The sequence below is a fragment of the Triticum urartu genome, chromosome 6A, assembly GCF_056163025.1.
Source record: "Triticum urartu cultivar PI428250 chromosome 6A, HENAU_Tu73, whole genome shotgun sequence".
Taxonomy (NCBI): domain Eukaryota; kingdom Viridiplantae; phylum Streptophyta; class Magnoliopsida; order Poales; family Poaceae; genus Triticum; species Triticum urartu.
In genome coordinates this window covers 337,637,399-337,657,050 of record NC_141878.1, presented here as the reverse complement: position 1 = coordinate 337,657,050, position 19,652 = coordinate 337,637,399, and the positions used below count along the sequence as shown (strand labels likewise).

The 19,652-nt window shown below is 44.0% G+C and overlaps 1 protein-coding gene across 1 annotated transcript; it reads left to right on the top strand.

Moving 5' to 3' along the window:
* Positions 1 to 14,517: 14,517 nt before the first annotated feature.
* LOC125513446 (NAP1-related protein 2) lies at positions 14,518 to 19,010 on the top strand. Its single transcript, XM_048678564.2, has 10 exons — positions 14,518 to 14,775; positions 16,300 to 16,422; positions 16,523 to 16,573; positions 16,650 to 16,721; positions 16,976 to 17,089; positions 17,170 to 17,228; positions 18,242 to 18,302; positions 18,448 to 18,504; positions 18,585 to 18,623; positions 18,724 to 19,010. Exons 1-10 carry the CDS (start codon positions 14,644 to 14,646, stop codon positions 18,769 to 18,771), a joined length of 756 nt encoding a protein of 251 aa, XP_048534521.1. The 5' UTR covers positions 14,518 to 14,643; the 3' UTR covers positions 18,772 to 19,010.
* Positions 19,011 to 19,652: the final 642 nt, after the last annotated feature.

Genomic DNA, 19,652 nt, shown 5'->3' with positions numbered 1-19,652 from the left:
CTCCTTCCCACACTCCAGGTTGGTGCATTGAAAACACTATCTATGGGCTTCGTGATTGGCGCGAATGTCCTTCCCGGAACGTGAGCTTGAATCTTCCAGCGCTCCTCTTCAGGCAGAGTGGCGTTGAAGGTTCCCGTGAAGCTTGGTAATCCAATGTTCAGGTACTTGGTGACTTCCTTCAGGTGAAATCCAAATGGTGTGCCCTCATCCGGTTGAGCGTACTTAATCTTCACGTTCGTCATCCTAATAGAGTAGAAAAGATGAGGAGTTAGAAAATGAGGAGAGAATACTGATCTATGGCTTTAACTTAGTGGTCGTGTCCTACAGTCAGCGTGTGCTCTGATACCATCTCTGTAGCGACCTGATCCGAATGGATCACGTCTACTGTGCTACGGTGTCATCCCTGGATCAGTAATGCTGACACCACATAGTACATCGAGGTTTTATAGCAGAGTTGCAATCACACACCTTATTACATCGATGGGTCAAAAAGAACTTATTACACTGAATATGGCTTAAGGCCATGTAATAAAAATAACAGCGGAAGACTTGGAAGATAAATAGCTCCATCAACTCCAGCGGCATCACTGAGTATAGGGCCACGACCTAAACGCACCTCAATCGTCGTCTGAAAAGTCTGCAACATTGACGTTGCAGCCCGAAAACGGGTCAGCACATGGAATATGCTGGCAATGTAACACATAGAGAATAATGGAATGAAACAGCTATACTATATGCACATATGGCTGGTGGAAAGCTCTATGGTTAAAGTTTTGCGTAAAGCCAATTTTTCCCTACTGCAAAGGAATAAATTTATTTAACTATCATGGTGGTTGTGAAACATTGAGAATGGTTGACAGCATTCTCAATCCCAATTAAAAATAATTAAAACCCAACAACCTTAATTAGAAGTAACGTGTTGAGATTCATAATGATATTCAAGTACTAGATACTCAAGTTGTCCATAACCGGGGACACGGCTAATCATGATTAGTTTGTACACTCTGCAGAGGTTTGCGCACTTTTCCCCACAAGACTCGATCGCCTCCGTTTGTTTTCTCGCACTACATGGTGTTTGAGAAAACGGATGACCGAGACACAGTCTTTCAGAAGCGCTAGCACCTTACATGTGGGGTAGACCGTACCACCTACAACCCCTACATCTGCTAGTCCACCCCGTAAGAGTTCGCACAACTTAGTCAACTATGCCAGAGCCCATAATGGCTTGTGGCTGCACACGGAAGTTTCTAGCATGAAAGATCTTATGATCCCTTTGAGCCTGGGTGGCGGTACAAAAAAAACAGGCAAGTCCTGATAGACATCAGGTGCCTCAATCCACCCAGATGTGTGTTTAAGTTGCCACCTTAGATAAACCTTTTAAAATTATCAACTCACATCTGTAATGGATATCACTCACCCAATCCACATCTACTAGCATAGCATGGCATAATAATAAGCAAACGTAGAAGTAACTCCCAAGGGTTTGATAATAATACAGGTAATAGGTACTACCTCATCTACTTCCCATCCCACAATTTAATTAGATCCTAATCATGCAATGTGTGAGGATTGATCTAATGCAATAAAACATGGGTTGTAGAAAAGGTATGATCAAAGTGTTACTTGCCTTGCTGATGATCCGCGAGTCCTAGGGTTTCGAAGTAACAAGCGGCGCAATCCGGGTAATCTATCGCAGACAAACAACAAGCATACAATAAGTACTCATCTAATGCACAGGTAAAACTCGAACAAGAGAACGAACCAGAAAGTTCAATTTAAGAACTCCGGTTGTAAAGAAAGAACGAACCGAACAAAGAAACGGAAAACAAACGGCGGAAGAAAACAACTCGGTTCTAGCAAGTTGAAACTAGGTCAAATTTTTATCGGGGCAAAAGCTTGTTCAAGTTGATTAGACGGAACGGCGGTTTCGAGACGAAACTCCAGGCGCTTGAATCACCTGATTCCGATAAACGAGCGAAAAGAAAAACTAGAAAGAAGATCGGATCTAAGATCGCGATCGCGGAATAAATCCGACGAAAAGAAAAAGAAGAACGGTTAAACGAACGGACGTCGTTAACCTAGAGAAATCCGGTGATCACGTTCGTTAGGACGAACGGTCCGGCGAACGGTCCAAAGACAACTAAATCGGAGAAGAAAACGAATCCGATCTAGGGTTTCGGAGAAGAAAAACCGAACGAAAAACCGATCTAGAAAACCGGAACGGTTTAGAGAAGAAAAGAATCGGAACGATTAGAAGAAAACGATCCGAGAAAAGAGACGCGGGGCAACCTCGGTGAGGTCTCCGGTGAGGGGCTCTGGCGGCGTGGGCGTGGGGCGGCGGCGGCAAGGTGCGGCGGCGGCGCGGGTGAGGCGGTGGCTTAGGGCGGCGCGCGGGTGAGGTGGTGCAGCGGCGCGGCGTGGGGTGGCAAGGTGCGGTGTGGAGGAGAGGGGCTTTGATTTGATGTTTTAGAGGGGGGGGGGTGCTTGGGTATTTATATTGGGGAGGGGAGGGGTTTACTTGGGGTAGAGGGCAAGGAATTAGACTAGGAATAGGAAAGAATAAACGGAGTAGGACTAGGAATAACGAAACAAAGGAAAAAGGGGCAAGGGCTACCCTAGAATCCTAAAAGGATTCGTAGAGCAAGAGGCGGCGGCGCCGGCTCCCTGGTGCCTGGCGCTAGGCGCGCGGTGGCCTTCGGCCCGGCTGGGCCTTGGCCTGGCCGGCCTGCTCCAGTTTTTTTTTTATAAACGGTTCAGCGCGCAGAGAAAAAAAACAAAAAGAGATCTAAACGAACTCCGAAAAATCTAAAGTAAATTTTCCCCGACTCTTAAAAATGAGCCGAACAAAATGAACTTTTCTCCAGACCTAAAATGCAATTTTCGAAAACGCGCATTTTTCCCTATCCGAATAAAATGCAAATAAAACTCCGGCAAACAAAAATTGATCTATTTATTAAATCTTCATTTTCCTAAATTTTGGGAAAGTCATATTATTCCCTCTCTCATATTTTGACACCGGAAAGTTTATTGAAGATAAAACAAATAAATCAAACGATCCTCTTTTCAAAATTTGAGAAACTCTCAAATATGAAAATAACGAAATCTCCAACTCTCTCCGGAGGTCCTTGAGTTGCGTGAAATTTCTAGGATCGGCCAAGATGCAAGAAAATATGTTATGCATGATGATCTAGTGTATAACATTCCAAATTGAAAATTTGGGATGTTACAAACCTACTCCCCTTAAGATGAATCTCGCCCTCGAGATTCGGGTTGGCTAGACAATAGGTGAGGGTGGTCTTTGAGCAAATCTTCTTCTCTCTCCCAGGTGGCTTCATCCTCTGAATGGTGGTTCCACTGAATTTGCAAAACTTGATAACCTTGCTGCGGGTAACTCTGCTGGCATAATCGAGAATCTTGACTGGCTTCTCCTCATATGTTAAGTCGTCCTTCAACTGAATCGCTTCAAGCGGCACGGTATCTCTTAGCGGTACCGCCGCCATCTCGGCGTGACATCTCTTCAACTGAGAAACATGAAATACATCATGAACTCCTGACAGTCCCTCTGGTAATTCCAACTTATACGCGACTTCTCCCATACGTTTCAAGATCTTAAACGGTCCAACGAAACGCGGTGCTAATTTTCCCTTAACTCCAAAGAGCTTAACTCCTCGAAGTGGGGATACTCGAAGATAAACTCTGTCTCCGGTTTCGTAAACTATCTCCTTGCGTTTAGAATCTGCGTTGCTCTTCTGCCTAGACTGGGCTACCTTGAGCCTATCACGAATCAACTTAACTTTCCGTTCAGACTCCTTAATCAAATCTGGTCCAAAGAATTGTCGGTCTCCAACTTCGTTACTGTTGTCATGGAACGAAACTGTTATCTGATACGATACTCCTCGGAACTCCATGCAAACAAATGATCCTAGTCATGTATATCTTTGCCAACTTAGCACCGGTGTAAGTGGTCTTAACTGGAATAAAATGTGCTACCTTCGTCAAACGATCAACTACTACCCATATCGAGTCATACCCTGCTTTCGTCCTGGGTAGTCCTGTGATAAAATCCATGCCTATCTTATCCCACTTCCATTCGGGTATCGGCAATGGTTGTAACAATCCTGCCGGCTTCTGATGCTCTGCCTTTACTCTCTGACATACGTCACAAACTGCCACATATGCTGCAATATCCTTCTTCATTCCGGTCCACCAGAATGTTTCTTTCAAATCCAAATACATCTTGGTATTCCCTAGGTGAATCGAATACAGTGAATCATGTGCCTCCTGCAAAATCAACTTCCTGATCTCCGGGTCATTGGGCACATAAACACGGTCCTCAAACCATAGGGTATCGTGCTCATCCTCACGAAATCCCTTTGCTTTTCCTTTGCTAAGTTTCTCCTTTATAGCAGCAATCTCTTTGTCAGATTTCTGAGCTTCTCTGATCTTATCCATCAATGTTGATTGAATCTCCAATGCGGCTACATAGCCTCTCAGAACTATTTCCAAACATAGCTCACGAAGGTTTTCTGCTAACTCCTTGGGTATTTTCCCCGTCATTATCGTATTGACATGGCTCTTACGGCTCAATGCGTCAGCTACTACATTAGCCTTTCCGGGATGGTAATGCAATCTCATGTCATAATCCTTGATGAGCTCCAACCATCTCCTTTGTCTGAGGTTCAACTCCTTCTGCGTGAAAATGTACTTCAAACTCTTATGATCCGTGTACACCTCACAATGATTTCCAATGAGGAAATGTCTCCACGTCTTCAATGCATGCACTACGGCTGCTAACTCCAAATCATGTGTGGCATAATTCAACTCATGAGGCTTCAGTTGTCGTGAAGCATACGAAACAACTCTTCCTTCCTGCATAAGCACTGCTCCAAGTCCTCGACGTGAAGCGTCGCAATACACCTCATAATCCTTGGTCTGATCTGGCAATATCAACACTGGTGAGGTAACCAATCGTTTCTTCAACTCCTAAAAACTAGCCTCACACTCCTCAGTCCATTTGAACTTAGTATCCTTCTTCAACAATTCCGTCATAGGCTTCGCAATCTTTGAAAAATTCTCAATAAATCTCCGGTAGTATCCTGCGAGTCCAAGAAAACTCCGGATCTCTCCAACTGTTGTTGGTGCTTCCCATTCGGTTATGGTCTCAACCTTTGTGGGGTCAACTGCTATACCTTCTCCGGATATAACGTGTCCGAGGAATCCTACTTCCTTCAACCAAAACTCACATTTGCTAAATTTGGCATATAACTGATGTTCCCTTAGTTTCTCCAAAACCAAACGCAAATGTTCCTTATGTTCCTCTTCATTCTTTGAATAAATCAGGATGTCATCAATGAACACTACGACGAACTTATCCAAAAACTCCATAAATACCTTGTTCATCAGGTTCATAAAATAGGCAGGTGCGTTAGTCAATCCAAATGACATAACGGTATACTCATACAATCCGTATCTCGTGGTAAATGATGTCTTAGGTATGTCCTGCTCTCGAATCTTCAACTAATGGTACCCTAATCGCAAATCAATCTTGGAAAACACTTTAGCTCCTTGCAATCGATCAAACAGATCATTAATCATCGGCAGTGGGTACTTGTTCTTGATGGTTACTTCATTCAATCCCCGATAATCTACAACCATCCTTAATGATCCATCCTTCTTTTCCACTAGAAGTACGGGTGATCCCCAAGGTGAAGAACTTGGGCGAATGTAACCTTTATCCAATAACTCTTTAATCTGATTCTTAATTTCCACCAAATCCTTTGCTGGCATCCTATATGGTCGCTTCGATATTGGGCCTGTGCCTGGCAATAACTCAATCAAAAACTCAATGTCTCTATCCGGTGGCATGCCTGGCAATTCCTCAGGAAATACATCAGGAAAATCCTTTACCATTGGTACTTCTTCTTGCACAACTCCTGTTAGGCAATTCACTTGTGTCCTTTTTGGTACATGCCGGGATACATACTTGATCCTTCTCCCTTCTAGTGTAGTAAGCAAAATTGACTTACTAGCACACTCAATATTCCCTTCATACTTTGATAACCAATCCATGCCTAATATCACATCCAATCCTTGAGATTCCAATACTATTAGGTCTGAGGGAAACACATAGTTACCAATCCTTAATGGTAACCGATCACACCATCGTGTAGCCATAAACTCTGCTCCTGGTGAGCTTACTAACATGGGTGACCTAAGGGCTTGGGTTGGCAGGTTATACTTATCCACAAATCCCCTTGATATGTATGAATGCGATGCACCAGTGTCAAAAAGAACGAGTGCAGTAAATGACTTAACCAAAAACTTACCGATTACCGCATCGGGCTGATCTTCGACCTCCTCCACATTAACGTGGTTCACCTGTCCCCTATTGAAAGGGTTCGGCTTCTTCCTAGAGCTTCCATTGCCATTTCCATTCTGGCCTTCAGGACATTCATTGGCATAATGTCCGGTCTTCGAACACTTGAAACAAGTGACATTACTCAGATCTCTCTTGGTTGGGGTCGATGGGATGGTGCGGTTCTGTCCATTGCTTCCTCCATTCCCATTACCATTCTTGTGGCCATTATGGTTGTGCGTGCTACCTCCTCCATGGGTGTGCTGAAACTGAAATCCCGGTTTAGGGGTAAAACGGGGCTTCTGCTGGGCTCCAGAGTTATACTTCCCCTGTCCATACTTCCTCTTACGGTTCTCCATCTGCTGTTGCTTCCCTTCTATCATGATGGCACGATCTACCAACTCCTGGTAGTTGTTGAAGGTGGCTACCATCAACTGCATGCTTAGTTCATCGTTCAGTCCTTCCAGAAACTTCTCCTGCTTAGCTGCATCCGTAGCAACGTCATCTGGGGCATAACGGGCTAGCTTACTAAACTCCTCCACATACTGGCCAATAGTCCTTCCTCCTTGGCGTAAGTTGCAAAACTCACGCTTCTTTATGGCCATAGCTCCTGCTGAAACATGGGCAGTGCGGAAAGCTTGCTGAAACTGATCCCATGTGACAGTGTCAACTGGGTAAGTGGCTGTGAAATTCTCCCACCATGCTGCCGCGGGTCCGTCAAGCTGGTGTGCGGCAAACTTCACTTTCTCACCATCCGTGCATCCTGCAGTGGTCAACTCCCTTCCTATCTTACGGAGCCAATCGTCTGCTACTATTGGCTCGGTGCTACTGGAAAACACCGGCGGATTCAGCCTAAGGAAACGGGCTAAGTGGTCAACAGGTGGTGGTGGTGGTGGGTTGTTGTTGTTGTTCTGTTGGTTCTGAACTAACATCTGCATCAATTGATTCTGCTGTTGGATCAACTGAGTGAGCTCCGGTGGAAATCCATTGTCACGTCTTGGAGGCATCTGAGGGTTTAGAAAAGACGAGAATTAAGAATAGAGGGGTCTAAAGGGAAAACACTACCCATATGCACATGAGGCAAATGCACACAAAATCACTTCAATCAATCAAACAAGGGCTTACAATCGGTCTAAAATTATCGCAAAAGTGCTCGACTATAATGTTTTACATGGGGGAAATACTACTACTATCTGGTGGTCATCTAGAAATTTGAACCGGTGGAAGACTCCATGATATCTGCTCCAGCTTCGTCTTCGAAGTCGGGTTCACTTGGATCCGAATCGGTGTCGTCGATGATGATGTAGTTGTCCGGACATGTGACGTACTCGTCGTCCTCCTGGGATGCTAACTTGCTCTTGAGTTCTTCAATCTCCTGCTTAAGATCGCAATTGTGCCTTGCTAGAGCTACGATCTCGTCCATGTAGTCCTTGCGTGTAGACTTCAGTTCTCCTTCTAGCTCGATGATCCTTGCCTTCGCATTCTTCAACTCTATCATATCATTGCACATCTGGTTCTCGTGGCGTCGAATGTGCTGGTTTAACTCCTGGATGAAAGATGCAATGGATCTATCCTTCTTGGTGCTGACTAACTCCCATTGTTCATCTCGGCGTCCGCAAATCTGGTAGATAGTGTCCTTGAGGTCTTCTTGATAAACTGCTCCAATGCGTCCTATGGTGATATGGGCTGCCATGCTCCTTCCCACACTCCAGGTTGGTGCATTGAAAACACTATCTATGGGCTTCGTGATTGGCGCGAATGTCCTTCCCGGAACGTGAGCTTGAATCTTCCAGCGCTCCTCTTCAGGCAGAGTGGCGTTGAAGGTTCCCGTGAAGCTTGGTAATCCAATGTTCAGGTACTTGGTGACTTCCTTCAGGTGAAATCCAAATGGTGTGCCCTCATCCGGTTGAGCGTACTTAATCTTCACGTTCGTCATCCTAATAGAGTAGAAAAGATGAGGAGTTAGAAAATGAGGAGAGAATAGTGATCTATGGCTTTAACTTAGTGGTCGTGTCCTACAGTCAGCGTGTGCTCTGATACCATCTCTGTAGCGACCTGATCCGAATGGATCACGTCTACTGTGCTACGGTGTCATCCCTGGATCAGTAATGCTGACACCACATAGTACATCGAGGTTTTATAGCAGAGTTGCAATCACACACCTTATTACATCGATGGCTCAAAAAGAACTTATTACACTGAATATGGCTTAAGGCCATGTAATAAAAATAACAGCGGAAGACTTGGAAGATAAATAGCTCCATCAACTCCAGCAGCATCACTGAGTATAGGGCCACGACCTAAACGCACCTCAATCGTCGTCTGAAAAGTCTGCAACATTGACGTTGCAGCCCGAAAACGGGTCAGCACATGGAATATGCTGGCAATGTAACACATAGAGAATAATGGAATGAAACAGCTATACTATATGCACATATGGCTGGTGGAAAGCTCTATGGTTAAAGTTTTGCGTAAAGCCAATTTTTCCCTACTGCAAAGGAATAAATTTATTTAACTATCATGGTGGTTGTGAAACATTGAGAATGGTTGACAGCATTCTCAATCCCAATTAAAAATAATTAAAACCCAACAACCTTAATTAGAAGTAACGTGTTGAGATTCACAATGATATTCAAGTACTAGATACTCAAGTTGTCCATAACCGGGGACACGGCTAATCATGATTAGTTTGTACACTCTGCAGAGGTTTGCGCACTTTTCCCCACAAGACTCGATCGCCTCCGTTTGTTTTCTCGCACTACATGGTGTTTGAGAAAACGGATGACCGAGACACAGTCTTTCAGAAGCGCTAGCACCTTACATGTGGGGTAGACCGTACCACCTACAACCCCTACATCTGCTAGTCCACCCCGTAAGAGTTCGCACAACTTAGTCAACTATGCCAGAGCCCATAATGGCTTGTGGCTGCACACGGAAGTTTCTAGCATGAAAGATCTTATGATCCCTTTGAGCCTGGGTGGCGGTACAAAAAAACAGGCAAGTCCTGATAGACATCAGGTGCCTCAATCCACCCAGATGTGTGTTTAAGTTGCCACCTTAGATAAACCTTTTAAAATTATCAACTCACATCTGTAATGGATATCACTCACCCAATCCACATCTACTAGCATAGCATGGCATAATAATAAGCAAACGTAGAAGTAACTCCCAAGGGTTTGATAATAATACAGGTAATAGGTACTACCTCATCTACTTCCCATCCCACAATTTAATTAGATCCTAATCATGCAATGTGTGAGGATTGATCTAATGCAATAAAACATGGGTTGTAGAAAAGGTATGATCAAAGTGTTACTTGCCTTGCTGATGATCCGCGAGTCCTAGGGTTTCGAAGTAACAAGCGGCGCAATCCGGGTAATCTATCGCAGACAAACAACAAGCATACAATAAGTACTCATCTAATGCACAGGTAAAACTCGAACAAGAGAACGAACCAGAAAGTTCAATTTAAGAACTCCGGTTGTAAAGAAAGAACGAACCGAACAAAGAAACGGAAAACAAACGGCGGAAGAAAACAACTCGGTTCTAGCAAGTTGAAACTAGGTCAAATTTTTATCGGGGCAAAAGCTTGTTCAAGTTGATTAGACGGAACGGCGGTTTCGAGACGAAACTCCAGGCGCTTGAATCACCTGATTCCGATAAACGAGCGAAAAGAAAAACTAGAAAGAAGATCGGATCTAAGATCGCGACCGCGGAATAAATCCGACGAAAAGAAAAAGAAGAACGGTTAAACGAACGGACGTCGTTAACCTAGAAAAATCCGGTGATCACGTTCGTTAGGACGAACGGTCCGGCGAACGGTCCAAAGACAACTAAATCGGAGAAGAAAACGAATCCGATCTAGGGTTTCGGAGAAGAAAAACCGAACGAAAAACCGATCTAGAAAACCGGAACGGTTTAGAGAAGAAAAGAATCGGAACGATTAGAAGAAAACGATCCGAGAAAAGAGACGCAGGGCAACCTCGGCGAGGTCTCCGGTGAGGGGCTCCGGCGGCGTGGGCGTGGGGCGGCGGCGGCAAGGTGCGGCGGCGGCGCGGGTGAGGCGGTGGCTTAGGGCGGCGCGCGGGTGAGGTGGTGCGGCGGCGCGGCGTGGGGTGGCAAGGTGCGGTGTGGAGGAGAGGGGCTTTGATTTGATGTTTTAGAGGGGGGTGCTTGGGTATTTATATTGGGGAGGGGAGGGGTTTACTTGGGGTAGAGGACAAGGAATTAGACTAGTAATAGGAAAGAATAAACGGAGTAGGACTAGGAATAACGAAACAAAGGAAAAAGGGGCAAGGGCTACCCTAGAATCCTAAAAGGATTCGTAGAGCAAGAGGCGGCGGCGCCGGCTCCCTGGCGCCTGGCGCTAGGCGCGCGGTGGCCTGGGGCGCGGTGGCCTTCGGCCCGGCTGGGCCTTGGCCTGGCCGGCCTGCTCCAGTTTTTTTTTATAAACGGTTCAGCGCGCAGAGAAAAAAAACAAAAAGAGATCTAAACGAACTCCGAAAAATCTAAAGTAAATTTTCCCCGACTCCTAAAAATGAGCCGAACAAAATGAACTTTTCTCCGGACCTAAAATGCAATTTTCGAAAACACGCATTTTTCCCTATCCGAATAAAATGCAAATAAAACTCCGGCAAACAAAAATTGATCTATTTATTAAATCTTCATTTTCCTAAATTTTGGGAAAGTCATATTATTCCCTCTCTCATATTTTGACACCGGAAAATTTATTGAAGATAAAACAAATAAATCAAACGATCCTCTTTTCAAAATTTGAGAAACTCTCAAATATGAAAATAACGAAATCTCCAACTCTCTCCGGAGGTCCTTGAGTTGCGTGAAATTTCTAGGACCGGCCAAGATGCAAGAAAATATGTTATGCATGATGATCTAGTGTATAACATTCCAAATTGAAAATTTGGGATGTTACATGCTCATATTGGCTCCTACATATTCTACGAAGATCTTTATCGGTCAAACCACATAACAACATACGCTGTTCCCTTTGTCATCGGTATGTTACTTGCCCGAGATTCGATCGTCGGTATCTCAATACCTAGTTCAATCTCGTTACCGGCAAGTCTCTTTACTCGTTCCGTAACACATCATCCCACAACTAACTCATTAGTTGCAATGCTTGCAAGGCTTATAGTGATGTGCATTACCGAGTGGGCCCAGAGATACCTCTCCGACAATCGGAGTGACAAATCCTAATCTTGATCTATGTCAACTCAACAAGTACCATCGGAGACACCTGTAGAGCACCCTTATAATCACCAAGTTATGTTGTGACGTTTGGTAGCACACAAAGTGTTCCTCCGGTAATCGGGAGTTACACAATCTCATAGTCATAGGAACATGTATAAGTCATGAAGAAAGCAATAGCAACAAACTAAACGATCAAGTGCTATGCTAAAGGAATGGGTCAAGTCAATCACATCATTCTCTAATGATGTGACCCCGTTAATCAAATGACAACCCATGTCTATGGCTAGGAAACTTAACCATCTTTGATTCAACGAGCTAGTCAAGTAGAGCCATACTAGTGACACTCTGTTTGTCTATGTATTCACACATGTGTTATGTTTCCGGCTAATACAATTCTAGCATGAATAATAAACGTTTATCATGATATAAGGAAATAAATAACAACTTTATTATTGCCTCTAGGGCATATTTCCTTCAATTACAACTAGAAATGGATACTTGAGATATGTGGCCCCGGGATTGCTTTCTCGCAGGGAGTCGAGGAAGGATCTTTGGGCATTAATACTACAACATGCTTGTTATTTATAAATTGCTATTCTTTACTCTTCTACTTGCTGCAAGATGCTTGGAGCTGCTTGAAGATGCTAGTCTTCGATAGACTAGGCCTTCCCCTCTATTCTGGCATTTTGCAGTTCAGTCCACAGATACAACTCTTCCATTTGATACTAATGCATACTTAGTATAGATCTGATGCTTGCGAGTACCTTGGATGAGTACTCACGATTGCTTTGCTACCCCTTTCCCCCCTTCTTTCTTCTTTCTGGTTGATGCAACTAGATGGTGGATCCCTAGAGCCAGATGCCACCGCCGACGGATGCTACTACGTGGAGACCGCTGACGACCAGGAGTAGTTAGTAGGTCCCAGGCAGGAGGCCTTGCCTCTTAGATCATTGTTGCTTTTGTGATGGCCTTCTTAAGGCAGTCTTGTTTGAGGCCCCTGGCTTGCAATATGAAGCTTGTATAATTTCAATTTCTGTCTAGAGTTGTGTTGTGATATCTTCCCGTGAGTCCTTGATCTTGATCGTACACATTGTGTGTATGATTAGTGTATGGTTGAATCGGGGGCGTCACATTGTCCCGCAAGCTTGATGCCTCTGCTTCCCTCTTGATCATGTCCTTGACCTTGTTTCCATCGGGCTTGTTCTTATTTCTTGGGCCATCACCATCATCATCATTATCATCCAACTTGGTGAGTGAACCTCTCTTTGGTGGGGATTCTTTGTCAATCAACTTCCACTTCTCACCATTTTGAAGAATTTCCCAACAATGCTCTAGTGTAAATGACTTGCAATTGAAAGCTTCCATATCCTTGTATCTTCCTTGTGCAATTTTGGGCTACAAAATGAAAACAATGTCAAAGTATGTCACATGCAACCACTCGCATAATCATTTGCACTACTTGGGATGTGAAAACAAACTCACATAATCGGCTTCGATACCACTTGGAGGTGCATTGCGGACTTGCTCCAAGCAACCACTCCAACGGCTACAAATCAGCTTGATCACATCCCAACAACCTTGGAGTGACATGTACGTGCGTGCCATCCTCAAGGGATACTTTGCCATCATTCGGAAGAACCAGTCCTCTATCCTTTGCCAACGCTGCTTGGCAGTTTGGTCGGTGTCGGTGCACGCATCAAGAGACACAGATTCCCAAGCCTTTATCAAGATTTGATCTTCCAGTTGCGTGTAGTTCTTCGATCTCGTGCGTACTTTTGCTTGCGCTTGGTTGAACACCCCCTCCCAATCACCTCCACCTCATCTTCTTGCTCACCGTGACCGTGCACACCACCATCCATCTCATTGTAGCTGTAATCACCGATCGGGGCTTGCTCAATGTCGACGGCGTTGTCGTCAAATATGTGCACAAACTCAGCAGTTGAATCATGCAAATCAGCGCTACAATTTCGCTCCACAGGTCACAAACAGTCGTAGTGGAGAAAAGTAAAAACAACTAAAAGAAAAAAAAAGCAAAGTTTCATACGTTGCGCCCATTCCGTTAGAACACGTCGGGGGCGGCGGCAACAACGTTGTCGGTGGGCATCCTCGGGGGAGCTCTTAGGGTGGTGATCAGAGAAGGTGGTGGCGCGGTGCTCGCATGACCTTTTGTGGCCGCCTTCTTGTGTTCCACCCCCGCCACCTTGTGCATCTTCATCGGCGGGGCTGGGTGGGGACAACCTGCACCGGATTCATGACGGCGGGCGGGCAAGCCTTCCCGGCGGCGGTTGCGGGAGAGTTGACGACGATGTTGCCTTGGCGCTTGCGGGGATGGGCGATGGAGGCTTGAACATCAACGGGCGCGACACGGTCGACGACGAGATCTGCTCGAGGGGCTGGCACGTCCATGACTTCCACAATGACGGGCGACGGCTGGGACGAGTCCATGGCGACGCTACAGAGCCGGGGAAGGTGCTCCGGAACGGGCGAAGGAAGAACAATGGCGGTGGACGGAAGGAAAAGCGGGAACTGCTGCGCGAAAATGTCTCGCTAGCGATAGGGGTCACCTTGGGTCGGCCTCCCGCCCCGTGTTTCTAAAGGTTGAGGGAAAGAATTTGTTGCGTCCCGAATTTGTTTTAAATGCTGCAGCCGATACATATCTGTTTGGATCATTTTTTTTACGTAAAATTGTAAATTAGCGGTTATGTTACAATTTCGTGTGATACAAAAGATCTGCTAGAGATGCTCTTACACTTGCTTGTGTGTAAAAATGGCCCAAGCAGTTGTGTGGCCGAACCCAACAAGACAATACCCGCGCGCCCGATCCTTAGGGTTAGGGTTTTAGAAAACCCTGGCGTATGGACAAAACCACGCGAATCCAACGGCCCAGCCCACCCCAAATCGCCTCAATCCCCGACCCGACGCGTATCTCCGCGCCGTCTGCTATAAAATTCCCGCAGCTCCACATTGCCTCCGCCCGCAGCTCCGCCTCCCTTCTGCTCTACCCGCTTCTAACAAACGCACACACTCCCTCTCGCTCTCGCGGCGCAGGTCGGAGGCTAAAACCCTAGAGACAGGCGACTATGACGGCGCCGGCGGACAAGGGGAAGAAGGCCAAGACCGACACCGACGTCGGCGAGGAGAACGAGCAGATCGACGGTGCCCTCGTCCTCTCCATCGAGAGGCTCCAGGAGATCCAGGACGAGCTCGAGAAGGTGAGCTGCCCCTCTCTGAGTTCTCGATCTATTTTGTTGCGTCGTCAGTGTTGGGGTGGATGCACAGCTGGATTTCTAAGTGGGTTTATTGGAGCGGGTGATTGCGTCGAATTCCGGAGTACGTAATTTAGTGGAGTGGTTGCTGATTACGGTTTGGTAGACTTCTCTGGTACTCGTTGCGTAGCTGTGCGGACTGGTAGTCGCAGCTGCGCGTGATTATTGCGGGCAGTACATGCTCAAAAGCTGTGATGTTGCCAATTTTGTCGTTCAAACCTATAGGAACCGACGAGTGTATTCTATCGCCTGATTCACGTGTAAACTTCTGGCAAGTGACAGTTTAAATTTTAGAGTATTTAAAGGTATGCCAAATTATTCAGGAGGTTTCATAGTGGACGTGCAATCCAAGGGTTTATGGGTAGGCGGTTTGAGGGTTTACATCAATCCAATAAACATTTTGAAATGCAAAAAACATCTAATGTATTATTCAAATTCAATTGCCTTACTCCTCTTTTGGTTCGTATGTCCTAACTTAGTCAGTAAGATAACTCTAATAACTTACTGGCGTCAAGTAGGTGTCAATTAGCAATTGAACTTCCGGGATGGAAGTGATTGCAGAAGTAAGTCTGGATTTTCATTTCTCCGCCCCGTATTGGTTTCCGAGTGTGGTCTACCAGAACTGGATTTTAGACTGGCTACCACCCTCTGGCAAGGGAGCTGTTAGTAATGAGTTTGAATTGTTTTATCCAAATTTTGGATGTAAAGGTCAATTGTCACTGATAACTGGTTGAGTATAGATAGTGTGTATGTTGCTTTCCTTGATTTAGACATATCTAGACAAACACAAAGTGTCAATTTATGGTGCTTGCATTTTTGCTGTCTTGCTGCTATAGTATCTTGTCAAATACACCAAACAGAAAGATATCGACTGCGTTGTTTAGATGTTCTATTTGCTTCCCTGGCCAATTTTACTCACCAATTATTCCTTGACCAACTGTTATTCAATTTCGTCTGGTTGATAGAAACATAGTATGCTCATATTGCCCACAATATATACAGCTTGTTCTATGATCTTCTGGGCTAGGTTATTGTATTCGGTTTCTGGCGTTAACCGGGTTGTTGCCACCAGGGCAATTAATCCCCATTATACCTATACGTACTTGACTGCAGTTTTTATTGGAGTAAAAATGAGAGTGGAAAATGAAAAAAGCATATCGTTCTGAGATATTGTGGAATTTGACTGAGTTAGACCTATAGTTTAACAGGAAGAATTGCTCAGATACCCGTGAGCCAGGCGCAGCATTGATATGATATCCCAAAGTGACTCCACTTTCACCTTCCATTTTTTATGGTCCTTCAAGTCCATTAGGAGATGTTGAGTTCATCCATACTTATTTTTATAACTCTTCCTAGTTTCTTTTGTGTTTTAAAGTTAAGCTGTAATGTAAAACCTTCTTTGTACCTGCTTTTTTTTTATGCCCAATGGGAAGTGGACAGGCTTATGTTAATTTCATCCATTGCTAACAGGTTAATGAAGAAGCAAGTGATAAGGTTTTGGAGGTTGAGCAGAAGTACAGTGAGATTCGCAGACCTGTCTATCTTCGGAGGTGTGACATCATCAAAACAATTCCAGACTTTTGGCTGACAGCGGTATGCAGACTGTTTATTACGCATGACAGCTTTGATGTTTGTTGCAGTTGCAAATCAACATGTTTACGTTCTTACGTATTTTGTTATGTGCTGCTTGCAGTTTCTAAGTCATCCTCTTCTCAGTGAGCTTTTGACTGAAGAGGATCAAAAGGTATTTTATTTCTTTGGTATGAAGCGGGTTTCTGTTTTATTTAAAATATTATGTAACATTTTATCTGTTATAATAGATGTTCAAGTACTTGGAATCTGTTGATGTTGATGATTCTAAAGATGTCAAGTCAGGCTACTCCATCACTCTTGTAAGTACCATTCCCTCTTGGGAATTGTGATGTCTTAATTGCATCACTTGTGTCTAGGGCGAAAGGAAGCAATAGAAACCAGATGCAACCGATAAAATGCTGTATTCCACAATGACATAACCTATGCTTAATGGAGCTAGTGAAGAAAGGCGAATAATTGCCTTTTTCAGCCCGTTTCAAAGTCTATTGTTGATAAAGCGTTCAATCTTTCATCTTTATTATACTCATTATCTCCTTTTTGTTTTGAAATGCAGAACTTCTCTGAGAATCCGTACTTTGAAGACAGAAAGCTTACCAAGTCATATGCCTTTGCTGATGATGGAACAACCACAATAAATGCCACTTCCATTAAGTGGAAGGAGGGAATGGTGTTGTGTCCTCTCTCTTAAGTTATATATCTTAGCATTGACTTGGATGGAGAAAGTCTAATACTCTTATGTATATACAGGAAATTAATGGGAATGCCATTAAGAAGAAAGGAAGCAAGCGCCCATTGGTTGAAGAAAGGTTAGTTGCTTATCTTGCCATGATTGCTGCAGATGGATGGTGAAGTCGAAGTATTTGGTGCTATTCATTGGCACCATACTGTAGGATGTGTATTATGTTAAAATGGTGGTGAATGATTATTACTGTTGCTTATCACATGACTAAATAATCAAATATACAGTTTTTCATGCTGTGACGATGTTCATTCTATAGCAGTTTGTGAAAAGCTAGTGGAACTGGGTTACTTTGGACCTTCGCTACTGAATGGTCATTAGCAATTGTGCAAGGTCTTCGTGAAAGTAGGAAATATAGAATATTATTGAAGTCAAATTGATGCTTTAAAAGATTTAAGTGTATAAAAATGCTGCAAGCATTTTGCACGCATATATGTGTGACCTGATTTCTTTCACTCCTATGAGCTTTTTATGGCCCACATGCTCATCTTCATCTTTTCCTTGGCATAAATTATAACTAAGTGTAATTATCTTCCATTTCTATTTGTCCTGCTGCTTCAAGTATGCTTGTGCTAAGAGCCTGAGACAGCCTGAGACATATTTCCCGCGGCACCAAAATAATGTCTAGCTTTGTTAAGTATGTGAACCTTGTATTATGTTGCTTCCCCCGTACCGAAATATAAGACGTCTTTCCAGTTTAAGTATGTGAACCTTGTATTATGTTGCTTCCCCCGTACCGAAATATAAGACGTCTTATAATTTGGTACAGAAGTAGTATTATAGCCCCCTATACTCTTGTACTAGTGCCCTACTGTATTAAGTTGTTCCTTCTGCGGTCTTATATTGACAAACGCCTGGTGAATTTCATAGATGTTGGGTCATTTAGAAAATACCTCCTATCTTATTCTGCCATATTCATTATAATTTTTATGGCATGACCATCTAGAAAAATGCTCAGGTAGTATGCTGTTGAACAACATTTTTTTGTTGTGAACCTTGTTGCATGTCTCATTTGTGATTTCTGAGAGGTTGGTAGGCAAGATCTGAAAAAAAGAAGCTTATATACTGTTTTTCTTGCAGTTTTTTCACCTGGTTCACTGATACAGAGCACAAGAGCCTTGCTGATGGGGTGCAAGATGAGGTAACAGAATTATTATTTCACTTGTCTGGCCTTTGCTAGTAAACTTGTAGTGTTTATTTATCCTGATGATTTGGCAATTTGCGTTATGAGCTCTCTGGTCTTGCAGACGCGTTATGGGATATCTTATGATTTTTGAACTGTGCAGGTGGCAGAGATCATCAAAGAAGATTTGTGGCCGAACCCATTGAAATATTTCAACAATGTCAGTATTATGTTTGGTTTGGTGCATAATTTTATTTTATTTCCTTGTATGCCTGGCCCTTAAAAGATCTCTTGTTGCAGGAGGTTGAAGAGTTTGAAGGAGATGACGAGGATGAAGAGGTAAGCTCTGTCTTTGCAGTTCAGCAAAGCAACTAGTGTTGAGTTTTAGTATTGGCCATACTTACATGGGTAGCTTATCCCTCTCCTTTTATGTTTGCAGGGATCTGATGGGGAGGATGCTGAGGAGGATGAGGACGAGGAGAACTGAGGCCTTGGTTGGCTTTGGTGGGTCCTGATGAATCGTTGTCTGCAGAGGCTGTGGGTGTCTGAAGGGTGTAGTCATGTGACCCTTTCGAGACTGTTTTGTTTTGTGTTTGACTTAGCTGGAACTTAGCCTTAGGAGCTGTTGAATGCGTTATCGAGTACGTACTGTCGTATTTTCGACTTAAAGGAGACCTCTATATATCATAATCTGGCGATATCTATGACAACAATTTAACTTGCTGATGACTCTGGTTGTTGTTGCAGCAATATGGTGCGCTTTTCCGATCTACTAGATCATTGACGGCGTGCGTTGCCGCGCCCGTCTATTTTTCCGATAGAATGATAGTCATGTTCACTCATATATTGGCAGGAAATATGTATGTTTATTTTATCCACCCCAGAAGAACATGCTGCTTATTTCCATAAGTGGCTATTTCTTCATGTTCATATCAGGATTGTTTCTACCAGCAAATCTAAAAGGAAAGGTTGCAAATCAGATTTATTTCAGATTATGTTCCTCAAATTGTGTTAATTGTTACAACTAATCCATGCTTTATAGCATAAGAAAGCATGTCTACATATGCAAGAACACATCATTTATTTGCACACCAAACAAAAAAAAAATACAAATCAACACACATAAATAGCCAAAACAAGAATCCTGAGTATATGGGACTCGCCAAAGCTCCTCCAGTACATATAAGGTTTTATGAACTGCAGGTGGGGTGTAGAAAGCCCTTACTTGTAACGCCTCGGACACACCTGCCGGTGGTCTAGACTGGCCCTATAGATCAATACTAGTTTTTTTGCGCACTTTGTCTTCACTCGTGCGCATCCGGGAGCAATTTTTCGATCGAAATTACTAAGCTGAGCACGCTTAACTTT